This window comes from Hyaena hyaena, unplaced genomic scaffold (genome assembly GCF_003009895.1).
Source record: "Hyaena hyaena isolate Hyena2069 unplaced genomic scaffold, ASM300989v1 scaffold_1176, whole genome shotgun sequence".
Classification (NCBI taxonomy): Eukaryota; Metazoa; Chordata; class Mammalia; order Carnivora; family Hyaenidae; genus Hyaena; species Hyaena hyaena.
Window position 1 is genome coordinate 126,632 of NW_024081810.1, and position 16,676 is coordinate 143,307.

At 35.9% G+C, this 16,676-nt stretch overlaps 1 protein-coding gene across 3 annotated transcripts in view; it reads right to left on the minus strand.

Annotated features, from left to right (window-relative positions):
• The window catches only part of NCK1 (NCK adaptor protein 1), a 72,568-nt gene that overhangs the window by 12,474 nt on the left and 43,418 nt on the right, over positions 1 to 16,676 (minus strand). For 2 of the 3 annotated variants that reach the window (XM_039222705.1, XM_039222704.1), the window contains exon 2: positions 7,444 to 7,687. In XM_039222705.1, coding sequence (XP_039078636.1) covers positions 7,444 to 7,669 — 226 coding nt within the window. In that variant the 5' untranslated portion in view covers positions 7,670 to 7,687. Of the gene's footprint in view, positions 1 to 4,347; positions 4,442 to 7,443; positions 7,688 to 16,676 lie in introns of those variants that run through there. The other variant, XM_039222706.1, reaches the window with a different exon arrangement.

Below are 16,676 nucleotides of genomic sequence, written 5' to 3' on the forward strand. Positions count from 1 at the left end.
CCCTGCTTCCAACTCTTTGAAGAACCTATTTATTATTGGCCTTTCTCTCTATTGCTAAAAAATAGTCCTTCCAATTTCCTGTTAACAATGAAAAAATGCATGGAAAAGTACTTTACAAAATTATACAAACATACCAGTTTCTCTTAATTTCTCAATTATGTTATAATCAGCAACAATTAGATCACTCCACAATAAGCAAGCTCCCTCAGATCAAGGCATTACCTTTTCTAAATTCTTCTCAACTTCATAGTTAGTTCTCCACAGTCCTCCTAATCGGTAGTCCCCTTTGTGTCAAATCTCACTAATCACTGCTTATCTGACCCTAATTCTTCCTCTACTCTTTAATCATAATGGGCAAACTAGGAAAAGTCTAACAAAAGAACCCCTAAATTTAAATTTTAGTCCTGCTATTTACTGGTCAATTTGATCTTGGTCAAGTTATTTAATCTTTAAATTCCAGTTTCCTGGTTTGTAAAACGGTGGTATGTGGTAAAAACCTACCTCATAAATTAAAAAAAAAAAAGTTAACGTTTATATGTAAACCACCTACACAGTGCACAGCACATAGCAGGCACTCCATTAATCAATGGTAATTATTACTCCTAGTGCTTCTGGCACTTAATTTTTCAAAAACACATTTATCTTTATTATTGCATTTTATAGCTAGACCTGGCCAGAGGTGGAAGAGAATCCTCAGGTCTAAGCACTGAGGATAAGGCAGTCATTTTTGATGTAGGAAACAAAGGCAGAAGAAAATGACAGATAAAATTAAATTTCCTTATAACCTGCAGCACACTGACAAATACTTGAGGCTGGCAGAGTAAAAAACATTTCTCCAGGAACTTCCTACTATCTTAACGTTAATGCATGGCTACAGAGTAAAACAACCTTAGCTTGACAAACAAAACAAAACAAAACAAAAAGCTAGGCCTCCAGTATTCTGTAAGTCTTCTTTAGCATAAGAAAACTCTTTGGAAACTTCCCATTTGGACTTACCTCTCCTAATTCCCAAATATATAACCAGTCCCTCCTCAAGGTCCCAGGGAAGCTCTTTCTGCACCGGGTCCTGTCCCCGTGCTTTAATAAAACCACCTTTTTGCACCAAAGACGTCTTCAAGAGTACTTTCTTGGCTGTCAGCTCCAAACCCCACCACCACTCCAAAACTTCATCAATTTTTATCATTAGCTTTGTTAAAATAAAACCAAAAGTGTTAGTATAGCTTCCAATCTTTCCCTTGCTCTTACCCACTGGTCTTACTTCTTTTCTATAGCACTGCTTCTTGACCAAAACAATGTATTATTAACTCCTCAATATTTTTAAGAATCTAACTGAGCACTGTGAATATTACAGTCACATGACAACTGTCCTTTTCCTAAAGGCAAATCTTTGTACCCATAACTACTTTTATGTGACCTGGTTTGTAGATCCTTGATACTGCAATACTGGGTGCCAGTATTTGGAAGCATCCAAGTTTCCCAATACCACTGCTGAAGTATATATCTATCCAAAGTGGATAACTATGACATGTTTTATTTGGCCAGCACACACATGAAGTGGCTATTTGCATCCTTTCACTTGAACTGCACCGATGTGAATCAATGCTATCATGAACTGCACTGAAATTCTTTAGGACCCATATTATCACAGCAGCTCTTAATAAGTCTTTTACTGATATAATATCCTGCCAGGCCAGGTTCTCAGCAATCTTTTCAATTCCTTTTAAAAACTTTACATAGGGAGCCTGGGTGGCTCAGTCAGTTGGGCACCCAACTTCAGCTCAAGTCATGATTTCACAGGTTCGTGGGTTCGAGTCCCCCATGGTGCTCTGTGTTGACAGCTCAGAGCTTGGAGCCTGCTTCGAATTCTGGGTCTCTGTCTCCTTCTGCCCTGTCCCCACTCATGCTCTCTCTCTCAAAAATAAAAAATTAAAAAAATTTTAATAAATATTTTAAATTAATCAAACTAACTAGAACCTTACCTTAATGCCTGTCCCTATTCACCTTGTTTGTTTCCATCTGTTTTTACCTTTCAAACATGCCTGAACCCAATGTATTAGTTATTCTTCCAGTATTAGGTCTTCTTTATTTTAAGCATGTCACTTTTCCTCCATCTAAATCACTGACTAAATAAATGTTCAATAAAATGAAGCCAAAGAAGTACTACTGATCCTTCTAATTCTTTAAGAAACTGTAGTTCTGTTCTTATGTTTCTACTTCTTCAAAACCAGTTTCTCTCCCCCTCATGTATTTTCCCCTGATTTCTATCACATGTAAAACTCATCAGTGGTTTACCAGGATTATAAGACTTTCAGAATTAGAAGGGACTTTCCAGGATCATCTAGTCTTGCCTAACTCTCTCCTTCACAAGTAAGTAATAAGAAATCAGCAAAGTTTAGTTATATAACTTTGGCCACATGGCTAAGTAAGGGGTACATCTGGGAGCACACTAGGGAATTCTAAATACATATAAATGGTGTCCTTTCCATTACAAGTTTATTGGGAGGGGGGATGCACGTGCACACATGCAGGGAAGGGGCAGAGAGAGAGGGAAAGGGAGAGAATCCCAAGCAGACTACGCACTATCAGTGCAGAACCCACATGAGCAGGGAAGGGGCAGAAAGAGAGGTAAAGAGAGAATCTCAAGCAAGCTCCACACTATCAGTGCAGAACACAACTCGGGGCTTAAGCCCATGAACCGTGAGATCATGACCTGAGTCTAAATCAAGAGTCAGATGCTTAACCAACTGAGCTACCCAAGCACCCCTTCATTATAAGTTTTTATTTAAATTTTTGTATTTTTATCTGTTCATTTCACCTATATGAAATAAGACAAATTTTTGTTTTTGATTATTCTGTTTTACCTAAAATCCTGAGCCCTCTTTTTTTATTCTAGCCACCACACAAAGATGCACTGTATCTTCTACTGCAAATTCAAACTTTGGCTTGCTGCAGGTAATGAGAAAAGGAATACCCTGGTTACAAACCCTGACCCTCAGTCTACAAACATATTTAAGATTATCAACTTTCTAAGACAAATGAATGAATAATTTTATTACTGAATTGATGGTATATAATAAATCACCATATTAATGATATAATATATTCCTTTTATACCATTTCTGGTTGATTTATGGTCAGCATCACTTAAAACCAGAGATATGAAATCCACTGTATTATCAATATTAAATAGCCACCACCACCTATTTCCTCACCATGTGAGTTCCATGAGAGTTAATATTAGTTTTTCATTCTATAATTTTTATCTGGCTTACAGCTGCTCTCAAGAAAAATATGATAAACGAATGAATAAATTAATAAGCTTTCTAAAAGGAAAACTAAACCCAAAAAGTGGACCTAAAAATGTATTAACTTTCCAAAAAATAAACAAAAGAGATCTATTCCAGAAGGATTCACTTGGCCACCGAAGTTAACTAAAGAAACAAATGAGTCTTAATAGTACAATTACAGTATTCTTTTTCAACAAAAAGTACTTGCTCCTTTCCCATACTGCCCTTTCCCTGAAATCTCTCAACAGGTTACCCTTTGTTTCCCTAGAATCCTTATGCATAAGAAACTTCTACAACAACTCCTCTGTTCATTTTTCTAGAAACACCAAGCAAATGTTCAAACAGATCAAATCAAGTTCACTATCATAAGATCATAAAAAGGCCATCAGCAAATAAACACCTTAGGCTCTTGTAAGTTAGTATTACTTTATAACATGAACTCAAAAATAATCCCAATAATTTACCATCTTCTTTCAGTGTTTTCATTTTCTCTGGATGCCGCTGCTCTCTAACTCACTTCAAAATATCAAATCTCACATTTACCAAAATAGCAGCTTCTAGCAATCCTACAATGATTAAATGAAAACATTCCCTTTACTGCTGCTTTATGCATTATTATTTTCTACACTGTTCTTCTAAAATCTAAGTAAAAAGTACTAAAATAATATTATGTTAATTGAAATACTGAGGTTGAAGGAACTTGCTCACCTAATCCTTTCTTTTCTTCATATTTTTAATGTTTATAATTTAACACTTCAAATGTATATATTAAGTTCAAAGTTACCAAATTAAAACTAACTGCAAACTCATTTATATCCTCTTCCTACTTATTAAACACTGAAAGTAAAGCATTTTAAAACTATTTTACCTATCAAGTCGAAACTAATACTTTATGAAGTATCACCAATCATTTAGCTTATGTTTCATAAACAATATAAAGCACCAGTCTGTTATATAAATGCACTAGGTTCTCTCCAGTTTTTCTTTAAATTCACAAAAGTGAAAAATCTAATTCAAAAACTACAAGAAAACTATGGATTTAACAAACAGATTAACTTACTGAAAAAATCTTTAAAGACGTTTAGCCAATCCATTTTGAACAAAAATCCCGTGTTCTCTTGTCAGTTTGTTAACACAGCTCAGGATAATTCTCAGTGAGCTTCCTGGTCTGTTCTGCAACACTGAAACTCCCCACACCCAATCCATGTGACCTGGCCCACACCCAGGCAATAGAAAGTCTTTCTGAGGCTTCTCTCTTTCCAAAACTTTTTCCCCTCTAAACTAAAACAGAACCTGTAAAACAAGTATATCATCAGGGCCACAAATGTTACCTTATTATTCAGCCCTTTTTGGAAGAAGCTTTAAAACATGTATTTTCAGTAGTTGAAAATATATTCATGCATTCACGCTTTCCTTTGTTTTCTCCTTTTCCTTCTTAACTATCAAACAAAGTCTCCACAAGCACAATCATTGTAAAGCAAATCCATTAAATACATGGGACATTTAAGTTACCAAAAGGGGGTTCAGAAATTCTTAGAGAAGGCAATCTGATACAAAAGGTGGATATACATTATTATACAGAAAAACTAAAAATCATTAACATAAAACAGAATGCTTTCAAGTATCCTGCAATATAGGCAGCAATAACTGTAATATAATAAAGGTAACAGAGACTTCTCAGGACTTAAATAAATTAAAATTGTCTTAATATCAGAAAATAGTATGGAAGATGTCCCGGGAGTATTAACAAATAATAAAAATTCTATCTAGTTGGGCCCTTTTTATACATTAAAGTTTTTTTTTTTAATGTTTATTTGAGGGGGAGAGAGAGAGAGCATGAGAAGGGGAAGAGAGAGAGGGAGGAAGAAAGAGTCCCATGCAAGCTCTACACTGTCAGCGCAGAGCCCCATGTGGGGCTGGAACTCATGAACCGTAAAATCATGACCCGAGCTAAAATCAAGAGTTGGACACTGGGCAGACTGAGCCACCCAGGTGTCCCTATCTAGTTGGGCTTTTTAAATCTATATGCAATAGTATCTAAAAGTGGGATATTTTTGGGGTGCCTGGGTGGCTCAGTCAGTTGGGCGTCTGACAAATCTTCTGATTTGTCTTCCAATTTAAAAACTAATAGGGGTGCCTGGGTGGCTCAGTTGGTTGAGTGTCCAACTCTTGATTTCTGCTCAGGTCATGATCTCATAGTTTACGAGTTTCAGCCCCACATGGGGCTCTGCACAGAGTGTGAAGCCTGCTTGAAACTCTCTCACTCTCTCTCCCCCTCTCCCCTGCTTGTACTGTCTAAAATTAAAAACAGGGTGCCTAGGTGGTTCAGTTGGCTAAGCGTCAGACTTTGGCTCAGGTCATGATCCCGCAGTTCATGGGTTTGAGACTTGTGTTGGGTTCTGTGCTGACAGCTCAGAACCTGGAGCTTGCTTCAGATTCTGTGTCTCCCTCTCTCTCTGCCTCTCCTCTACTCATGCTCTGTCTCTGTCTCTCAAAAATGAATAAATGTTTAAAAAAATAAATTAAATTAAATTAAAAACAAAAACCTTTTTTAATTAAAAAAACTAATAATGGTCTTATTTGTAAAACCTTAAAAGTCAAAATAAAAGGTAACCTCAGATACAGAGTTAAAAGTTAGGTGAAAATTCAGATTAATAACTCCCACTATTAAACTACCTTTAGAATACTGGAAATTTTATTATCTCACAAGCCAATATTCTAATATTTTATATTTACTTTGAGTTATACTATATTTCAGTTTTTGCTATTTGTCTTCTATTGCTGATAATTGAAAGAACACTCTAGAATAACAATAATGCTTAAGAAGAAATAAAATATAAGGCAGTTAGTCAATAATATTTCATATTTGTTAATCATGGCACATTACTTCCAAACCATCATTGCAATGAAAAATTTTACTTTCTCTTCTACGTATAGACAAAGAACCATCAAGTAACAGTATGTTTGCCTGAATACCAAAAATGAAATTCTGTCCCTCCCAATTCCTTCCTGTCAGCCAAGGAGAGTTTAAATTAAAAGAAAAAAGAGGCCAGTCCTCATTTGTGCATACTTCCTTCCTATCAACTCAGCCAAGCCCAGTGTGAAGTGGGTTGCATTATCTCTAGTCCTAATGGAGAGCTTGTAAAAACAAACTACAATTAGAGGGGGGAAAAATAGGGAAAGAGATCAGCTTGGTATATGCTAATCTACAGTAATGATCCACAGTTTAAAACTCTTATCGGGGCACCTGGGTGGCTCAGTTGGTTAAGCATCCGACTTGGGCTCAGGTCATGATCTCACGGTTGGTGGGTTTGAGCCCAGCGTCGGGCTCTGTGCTGACAGCTCAGAGCCTGGAGCCTGTTTCGGATTCTGTGTCTACCTCTCTCTCTGACCCTCCCCTGCTCACGCTGTCTCTCTCTCTCTCAGAAATAAATTTAAAAAAACATTAAAACATTTTTTTAACTCTTATTAAATATAAGAATAAAATGATGGCTTGTTTTTAAGAGCAAAATTCAAAATATAAGCTATTAAAGGTTAAAATACAGCAATGTGCCAAGTTAAATAAGTTGCCTTAACACCATAGAAGCAATTCTGAATCTCTCTCATTGTCTCATTTAGATGTAGAATCTACTTACACTCCAACAAGCACTCATGATTAAAGGAGAACTGACTAAAGTCAGTTCTTCTATTTAGTACCACTCTGGTTTATCCCTTGGAAATCAACTAGATTTATAGATACTGCCCACTAACACTTACGACCTTTAACTGTCTTCTGACTTGAGCACCTGCTACAAGCCAAACTTACCTGGCCTAGCTGAAATTCTAGTCCTGGATTTCTCTAGTCAATTATGCCCAATGCTGCCAAAATTCTCTACAAAGAACCAAGCTCTAGCATCCATTTTAAAAAAGTATTGTTGGGGTGCCTAGTTGGCTCAGTCAGTGAAGCATCCAGCTTTGGCTCAGGTCATGATCTTGTGGTCTGTGAGTTCAAGCTCTGCATAGGACTCTATGCTCACAGTTTGGAGCCTGGAGCCTACTTTAGATTCTGTGTCTCCTTCTCTGCCCTTCCTTCATTCATGCTCTGTCTCATTTAAAAAAATTATAAGGAAAAAAAGGAAGAAAGTATTGTTGGTGTTTTAAAACAAAAATAACTTACCTAAGGTATCCTTTAGGTTTTTTACAATAGATGCTTTCCGAGCACTGTTTTTCCTTTCCACATAGTTAGAAGGCACAAAACCCGTTTTATTCATGGAGTTTCGAACTCGCCACCAGGATTTAGAGTCATCCAGAAGCCATAATCTCTCATTCTTCTTGATGTCCAGCTCTTGTTCTTGTTGGGCCACATAATCAAATTTGGCTACTACCACCACTTCTTCTGCCATCTTTCAGCAGCTTCAGAACTGTAACCACATAGAAAACATTTTCATAAGGTTTAAGTAGTAGTAGTGTACATGCTTTTCAAATGAGATACACTAAAAAAACCTAAAAGCCTTGAAGGGATGAAAGGAAAAATATGAAAAACAAAAAACAAAAAAAAAAAACACCAGGCAATCCTAATATTAATAAAAGCAAAACTGGTGTAGCTTTATTAATAACATACAAAGGACTTTAAAGCAAACATTACCATTTATAAATCAGTTCACTACAAAAAATAGTTCATACATAATAGAAAGTTTTATGAAATATATATAACAGCTAAACTTATATGTACGTATTAACATAGTTCCAAAATAGACTGATAGAACCATAAAAAAAATAAATCCATTATCACAGAGGACAATTTTTAACATACTAATCTCAGTATGAATCAAAGAGACAAAAAAGTTAGTAAAGCTAGATAAGAACTGACATCAAGAGATGGCTGGTGGCTCAGTTGGTTAAGCACCAGACTCTTGATTTCAGCTCAGGTCACAATCCCACAGTTCATGGGATGGAGCCCCATGCGGAGATCCATGTTTAACAGCACAGAGCCTGCCTGGGATTCTTTCTCTTCCCTGCTTATGCATGTGCACTCTCTCTCTCAAAATAACTAAACTTACAAAAAATTCTGACAGCAAAACCATTAATCTGATCTAATAAACATGCACAAATATTACTTCCAAAGAGAATACAAATGGAATATATATATAAATTGTTCCAATGTTAGGCAATAGAGAAAATTCAATAACTTTCAACTACTTGGTATCCTACAGCCATATTCTCTGACAACCATAATAAAAGAGCTTTTTAAAAACCTCCTATTTGGAAACTTCTAAAACTTTATGAGTCAAAGAAGATATTATAATAGAATTGTGAAAACAGTTAGAGGAGTAAAGTAATAAAAAGACTACATAGCCAACCAGTGGGATGCAGCAAAAGGACTATATATAGAGAAATCCTAGTTGTAAATAGTTACATCAGAAAAATCAGAAAGCTTTAAATTAATGAACTGAGCATCTATCTTAAGCAGTTAGAAAAGCAGAATATAAAGTGAAAAAATGAAGTAATACAAATAAAAGTAGAATTTACCGGAACAGAAAACAATGATATAGTAAAAAGGCTCAAGAGAACACAAAGGTAGTTCTCTGCCTTGACTAAAAATGGAAATAGTTTGGCAACACTGATGAATGAAAAAAGGAAAAAACATACCCAAATACCAAGAATGAAAAGGGAGTCATATTTATGGATGTGACAGACATTCAAAATACCTGACAATATTATAAACAACTTTATTAATAAATCTGAAAACTAAAATGTACAAATTTATAGAAAAATAAAAACTAAAAAAGTAATAACATTCAATCACTCATTAAGAAATCTTCCCAAAATACGGGGTGCCTGGGTAGCTCAGTCGGTTAAGCGTCCAACTTCAGCTCAGGTCACGATCTCACGGTTCATGGGTTCGAGCTCGGCAACGGGCTCTGTGCTGACAGCTAGCTCAGAGCCTGGAGCCTGTTTCAGATTCTGTATCTCCCTCTCTCTCTGACCCTCTCCTGCTCACGCTCTCTCTCTCTCTCAGAAATAAATAAAACATTAAAAAAAAAAAAGAAATCTTCCCATAACGAACATCAGGACCACATGGTTTTACAGGCAAGTTCTATTAAAATTCAAGGAATTGTTAATTCCAATTTACACAAACTCTTTCAGAACAAAGAAAGGAAAATTACAAGCCTAACTCACTCTTGAACTTACTAGATCAGCTACCTGCTTTCTTCAGAGAGATTATTATACATAAACAGCTATCCCTGGCTTAGCAAGCAAATAAATTCAGCTTTTGGTTTTGGATACTGAATAGCGTTCATTCTCTTTTCTCAACAATGAAGCAAGTTGTTCAATGTTCTCAAAGAAATGCATTTTAATCTAGAATTCAACATTCAATAGCATTCAAGTGTAGATAGTTTTGTGTCTATACGGTAGATACTTTTTTGGGGGGAGGGCAATGCAAGGCCTCAACGCCCACCACATATTCTTCTGAAAGAATGACCCAAGGATGTAGTGAAATAACTTGCAAATTTTCTGTTTGAAATTACTTCCAAATAAAAAGTTACAACCAAGTCTAAATAATTACTAGTACATGATGTAAAAAATTACAGCAATGAGTGATAAACTTTCTGAAGCAAAAGAAAGCAGACGGGTTTTTTTTCCAGGCATACTTGAGCACGGACTCTGATTCCTTCCCTATGGGAACCTGTGCGCACGTGCACGCAACACACACACCTTTATAATTAATCTATATATTTAATGAAATTTAACTGTAGGTCCCAATGGAATTTATTTTGAAGCTTGACAAACCTACTTTAAAATTCATCTAGAAGAGTAATCACATAAAACCAGCAAATGAGATTTTATTAAAATTAAGAGTTGGTATGATGATACTGTAGGTTGTATACCCAGAACTTTCTCATTTCCTCATAATATTTCAATTACCCTTCTAGTTGTCACCTCACTATTATTGTTTTAGCCATGCAATTTCAGGAGGGACTGACTCTAGCTTCAAAGCTGTATTTGGGTTAATCAAAGCCATTCCCTCCATCAAAAGGGTAATAAGGGAATTCTACAAACAACTCCACACACATAAATTTGATGACTTAGAGATAATGGACTAATTCTTCAAAAAACACAAATTATCAAAACACACTCAATATCAGATAGTTTAAATAGCCCTATAACTATTCAGGAACTTAAATTCATTATATAAAAACTTTACCCCCCAAAATAAATCTTCAGGTCCAGATGGCTTCACTCAAGAAATCTGCTAATTATTTGAGGAATTTATACCAATTCTACATAATCTCTTCTAGAAAATAGTAGAGGGGGGAAACACTTTCCAATTTATCTTTGAAGTTGATTACCCTGATATGAAAAGTAGACAACAGTATAAAAAAGAAAACAACCAACTAATATACCTCATTAATATAGATGCAAAAATTCTTAAAAATATATTAGCAAATGGAATTCAGCAGTATATAAAAAGAATACTCCATGACCCAGTAGAGTTTTTTTCCAGGGATACAAAGCTGGTTCAATATTAAAAAATTAATCAGTATAATTCATCACATTAACAAGCCAAGAAAAATCATATGAACATATTACTCAATGCAGAAAAAGAAGCATCTGACAAATTCAACCCCCATGATAAAAGTTCTCAGAAAGACAGAAATAGAAGGGAACTTCCTCAACTTGATAAATGGGATCTGCAAAAAACCTACAGCTAACAACACACTTAATGGTTAAAGACAGATGCCTTCCTCCTACAATCAAGAACAAGGTAAAGATATCCACCCTCACTACTCTTATTCAACAAAGTACTGCAAGTTTTAGCCAGCTCAGCAAAGTAAGTAAAGGATAAATAACATATAGATCAGAAAAGAAGAAATAAAACTCTCCTTATCTGCAGAGAACATGAATGATAACCACAGATTCTAAGGAAGCTACCAAAACAAAAAAACCAACCAAACAAAAACCTTCCTAGTACTAACTAGTGACTTCAGCAAGGTCACCGGACACAAGATCAACATGCAAAAATCAACTGTATGTCTATGTACTATGAATGAATACAGGGACACCAAAATTAAAAATCCATATCATTTACAATTATTAAATATGGGAAAAAATGAAAAAGGTACAAAGCTAATACAACATGAAGGGGACTGGATGCTGAAAACTACAAAATGCAGATAAAAGAAATTAAAGATCTAAAAATGTTTTTCAAATGGAAAACGCAAACATAGTAAGGGTACTAATTTTTCCCAGACTGATACACAGGTTTACATAATTTTTAATCAAAGTCCCAGCAAAATTTTTTTGCATACACACACACACACACACACACAATTATTCTATAATTTATATGGAAAGGCAAAATACTAGAATAAGCTAAAACATTTTGTAAGTCAAAACAAAATGATCTGGGAAGACTTATTATATAGATATAGTAGTCAAGATTGTACAGTATCCTCAAAGAAATAGACATGTATATCAAATGGAAAAGAAAGAGAACCCAGAAACAGACCCACACAAATGTGCCCATCTGGATTTTGATCAGGTGTAAAAAGTAATTCAGTGGTTGGGGGCTAGGGGAGAGCTTTCTCAATAAATGCTACTAAAGCAACAGGACATCAACAGCTATCCCCCAACCCCTGGCAAAAAAGTACAATACCTAATCTCACATCTTATACAAACACTAACGCAAAACGAATGACAACCTTAGATGTAAAACTATGAAACTTTAAGAAAAATATATCAGGATACAGAGCTAGCTAGGCAAAGAATTCTTAGACTTGACATCAAAAGCAAGATCCATAGAAGGAAAAAGTCAACAGTAAAAAACAAAGTTAGAAAATGAACAAAAGAGTGTTATAGGGAAACCAACTTGACAAACTATGAAAGAAAAAATAAATTTAAAAAATAATAATAAAAAAGAAAAAGAACAAAAGACATGAAGAGACATTCACTGAAGAAGATACATGGACATGATGTATTCTGGACACTAAATACATTATATTATATACCAAGACAGATTATATTCTGGACACTAAAATAAACCTTAATGATTGTAAAAAGAATTGATATTGTACAGCATATGTTCTCTCACCATGACAGAATTAAACTAGAAATCAGTCACAGAAAGATAACTGGAAAATCTATAAGTATTTGGAAATTAAACAATACACTTCTAAACAATTCATGTATCAGGGGCACCTGGGTGGCTCAGTCAGTTGGGTGTCCGACTTCGGCTCAGGTCAGGATCTCACAGCTTGTAGGTTCGGGCCCCGCATCGGGTTCTGTGCTGGCAGCTCCGAGCCTGGAGCCTGCTTCAGATTCTGTGTCTCCCTCTCTCTCTGACCCTCCCCTGCTCATGCTCTCTCTCTCTCTCTCAGAAATAAATAAAACATAAAAAAAAATTTTTTTAATAAAATAAAATAAACAATTCATGTATCAAAGAGGAAAACTCAAGGGAAATTAGTAAATATTTTAAAGTAAATAAAACTGAAACTCAACACAGAAAAATGTGTTAGATGCAGCTAAAGTAGTCCTTATAAGGAAATTTATAATATTGTCATAATAAAATGTTAGAAAACAAGTCCCAAATCAATAATGTTAAGTTTCTGCCTTAAGAAACTGGAAAAAGAAGAGCACATTAAACCCAGAGGAAACAGAAGGACATAATAAAGACCAGAAATCAGTGAGACTGAAAGAGAAATTAGAGAAAAACTTCTGAAACCAAAAGATGTTCTTGAAAAGATCAAGAAAACTGGTAACTCTCTAGCAAGAATGACCAAAAGACAAGTTACCGATGTTGGAAATGAAAGAAACATAAAACTAAAAACATAATGAAATACTATTGCTATGGTCTGAATGTTTCAACCCAAATTAATGTTGAAATCTTAACCTCCATAAGGTGACAGCTATTAGGAAGCAGGGCCTCTGGGAGGTGATTAGGCCCTAAGGACGGAGCTCTCATGAATGGGATTAGTACTTTATAAAAGAAATCCAATAGAGTTCCTAACCCCTTCTACCATGTAAGGATACAAGAAGGGACTCACATGACCATGCTGGCAACCTGATCTCAGACTTCCAACTTCCAGACCTATGAGCAGTAAGTTTCTGCTGTTTACAAACCACCCAGCCTATTATTTTGGTATTATCAGCCCAAACATAATGGCTGTAACAAATACCTAAAAACGTGGGAGGGGCTTTCAAACTAGATAATGGGCATAATCTGGAGATGCAGGCTAGAAAAATTCTACATTACCATGAACAGATTGTTGAGGGTAAATTCTTCTGAAGGCTCAGAAGTGGAGACATACAGGGAAAGCCTCAATCCTTTTCAGAGAATCCCTAAGTGGTCATGAACAGAATGTTGGCTGAAATACGGTGCTAAAAAAAGAGACAATAGATCAAAAATGGAGTTCCTCGGGGCACCTGGGTGGCTCAGTCAGTTAAGCGGCTGACTTCAGCTCAGGTCATGATCTTGCGGTTTGTGACTTTGAGGTCCACGTTGGGCCCTGGGCTGACAGCTCGGAGCCTGGAGCCTGTTTCGGATTGTGTCTTCCTCTCTCTCTATCTCAAAAATAAATAAACGTTAAAAAAAAATTTTTTTAAATGGAGTCCTTCATGCTAAGCCCCATGTCAGCAAACTAAGACTCAATACCAAGCATAACTGCAGTTTCAGCCTCTTCCAGAAGCGTAACCTTTAACCAGTCTATCTGAAATTACCTGGTGAACACCAGTATGATAATCCACCCAACAGACCCCTTTCATCCTCCATAGAAGGTGGCCCTACCTGAAACAATATCCTCTTTGCTAGAAACTTCCTTTTCCTGTCTCTCTCTACCAATAAAAGGCTTTAATTTTGTATTAAATAGCTCTTTGGAGCTCCTTTCTATCTGTTAGATCAGATGCTGCCCAATTCATGAATCCTCAAATAAAGTCAGTAAGATCTTTATATTTTTTCAAATTTGGTTTTTTGACAACAGTAAAGGCCAATCTATGACATCTCAGACAGAAATAAGGTACATGTTATTGGAAACTGGTATAAGATGGTAAGGCACTTAGCTGAACTGTATTCACATCCCGGTATTTTGTGGAAGGGTAGAACTTGTGAGAATAAAATTGGAATATCTGACTGGGGCCATTTCTATGCAGTGTTGAAACTGTGACTTGGCTTCACTTGAATGCTTACAGTAAAACATGGGAAGAAAAATATCTCCAAGATGTAATTGTTAACCAAAAGGGAAGTTAATTAATTATTTTTTAAATAGTTTATTGTCAAATTGGTTTACATATAACACCAAGTGCTCATCCCAACAAGTGCCCTTCTCCATGCCCATCACCCCCCTTCCCCTCTACCCTACTCCCATCAGCCAAAAGGGAAGTTAACTTAAAAGACAGAAATTCTCAGTCTGATGTACCGCCATAGAAGGGAGAGAGAGAGAGAGAGAACACATTCAGAACAGAACACTAAGAGTGTGGCAAGAGACCCTTTGATACAGATTTGTATGGGTGTGAACACAAGATTCAATCAGCCACTCCAGCAGGAAACAGTCAATTTGAACTGGAAGGAGACAAGAAGGAAAGAAAAAAGACTGTCAGTGTTCTTAGATTTTACAGGATGAGACCTAGAGATACTCCACTGCAAACGTTGAGATAGTCTTCACATTGAGATATTCTTCAAGACAAGGGAAGAAGGACCCCAAACATGATTTAGAGATCATTAAGCCCACCTCCCGCATTTCAAAAAAGTAGGCCATTACCTGAGTTTCAACAGGCTGGAAGACTCTCAGCCCAAAGCCATGGAAGCCAGGCCAGGCCAGTAGAGCCATTGGCATGTTATTCCCTACGAAGCATTGCATCTCAGGCTGTGCTGAGAAAAGCCATAGACAAAAATATTTAAAAATTTAACATTTTTAATGGTCAAAATATTTGATCAGATACTTCACCAAAGATGACAGAGGTTTCTCCCACTACGTGAAAGTACAGCATTCCTATGAAACCTTTCAGAAGCCAAAATGACATAAAGTGAGTGTACCCTCTGCTTTCTGAAAGTAACATTTTGCTTTTACTAAAGAATATCTCACATACTAAGTACCTGTTTTCACCAACCGACAGAAATCCAAAGAGGATTTTCACTTCAAAAAGTCATTACCATACTGAGATCTTGGGTGGCATAATGTGAACTTTTGGAAAGAGGGGATACTGTACAAGGATGACATATAAAGATCCTCAACATTAGTCATTACAGAAATGCAAATTAAAACCACAAAATGATATGATGACACAGCTAATTAAACAGCTTAAAAAGATAAGGGGGGAAGGGAAGGAGGAACAAGGGGAGAATGGGGGGGGGACACAAACAGTACCAGGTGTCAATAATAATGCAGAGCAACGTGAACTCAAACACTGAGCTCGTGGGGATGCAAAACAGTATAGCCACCTACGGGTAACAGCTTGGCAGCTTCTTATACAGTTAAACATACATTAACCATATACAATGTCCTTGAACCAGACTCAAAAGGCTCTGTATGACATTCTGGACTACAAAGCATGAGGAGGTGAAGAACTGTTCTGTATTTAGATTGTGGCAGTAATTATATAATTCTGTTAAATCTCAACCACATTCTAAAAAGTGTGAATCTTCCTGAATGTGAACTAAAATATACAGCAGAAAATATTCACTGTTCAGTCTGATACTTTAAATGGACTTGTTTATATTCACATATGATTCTGTATCATCATGTAATATACATTCACTAAGTTTTACAGATCTTCAAATGTTGACATTTTATTATAAAATATCATTGTATTCATACAGCCTCTGGAAACTCCAGAGCAAAAATGGAAATTAATATCTCAGTATAATGAAAATAGTCTGGCCTTGGAGACTCCACTTTAGGAACCTCTAGAGAATAGCTAATCTAAATACAGGAATAATAACATCAGGCCAAACACCTAAAAATATATTCTTCCCTAACCTACTTTTACAAATTCACTGGGTGTATTTATATATTAATGACACTAAGTCTGTCAAATCATGTTACCAATCATATTGTGTATGATATGTAAACTATGATATGTAAACTATATGACCATTTTTGGCAAGCCAATTGTTACATTCTGAGGAAGAAGTTGGAAATTAGCTAGTGATTGAAAAAAATTCTAAAGAGAAATCTCTCATGCTAATACAAATGTGATTTTAGACTCTCTTATAGTTTAACACATAACTTGACAATTTCCTGTTTCTGATAAAAATCAGCAGAGTGACAATACCCAAGTGACTAACTCCGGAAGTTTGGTTGGGTTACAGATCTTTCGGTAAACAATGAAGGGGGAAAAAAAATCCCCAAATAACTAACTTCAATATGCTGTAAGTAATGCAAAAAGACAAAGCAATTCATAAGATGATTTTAC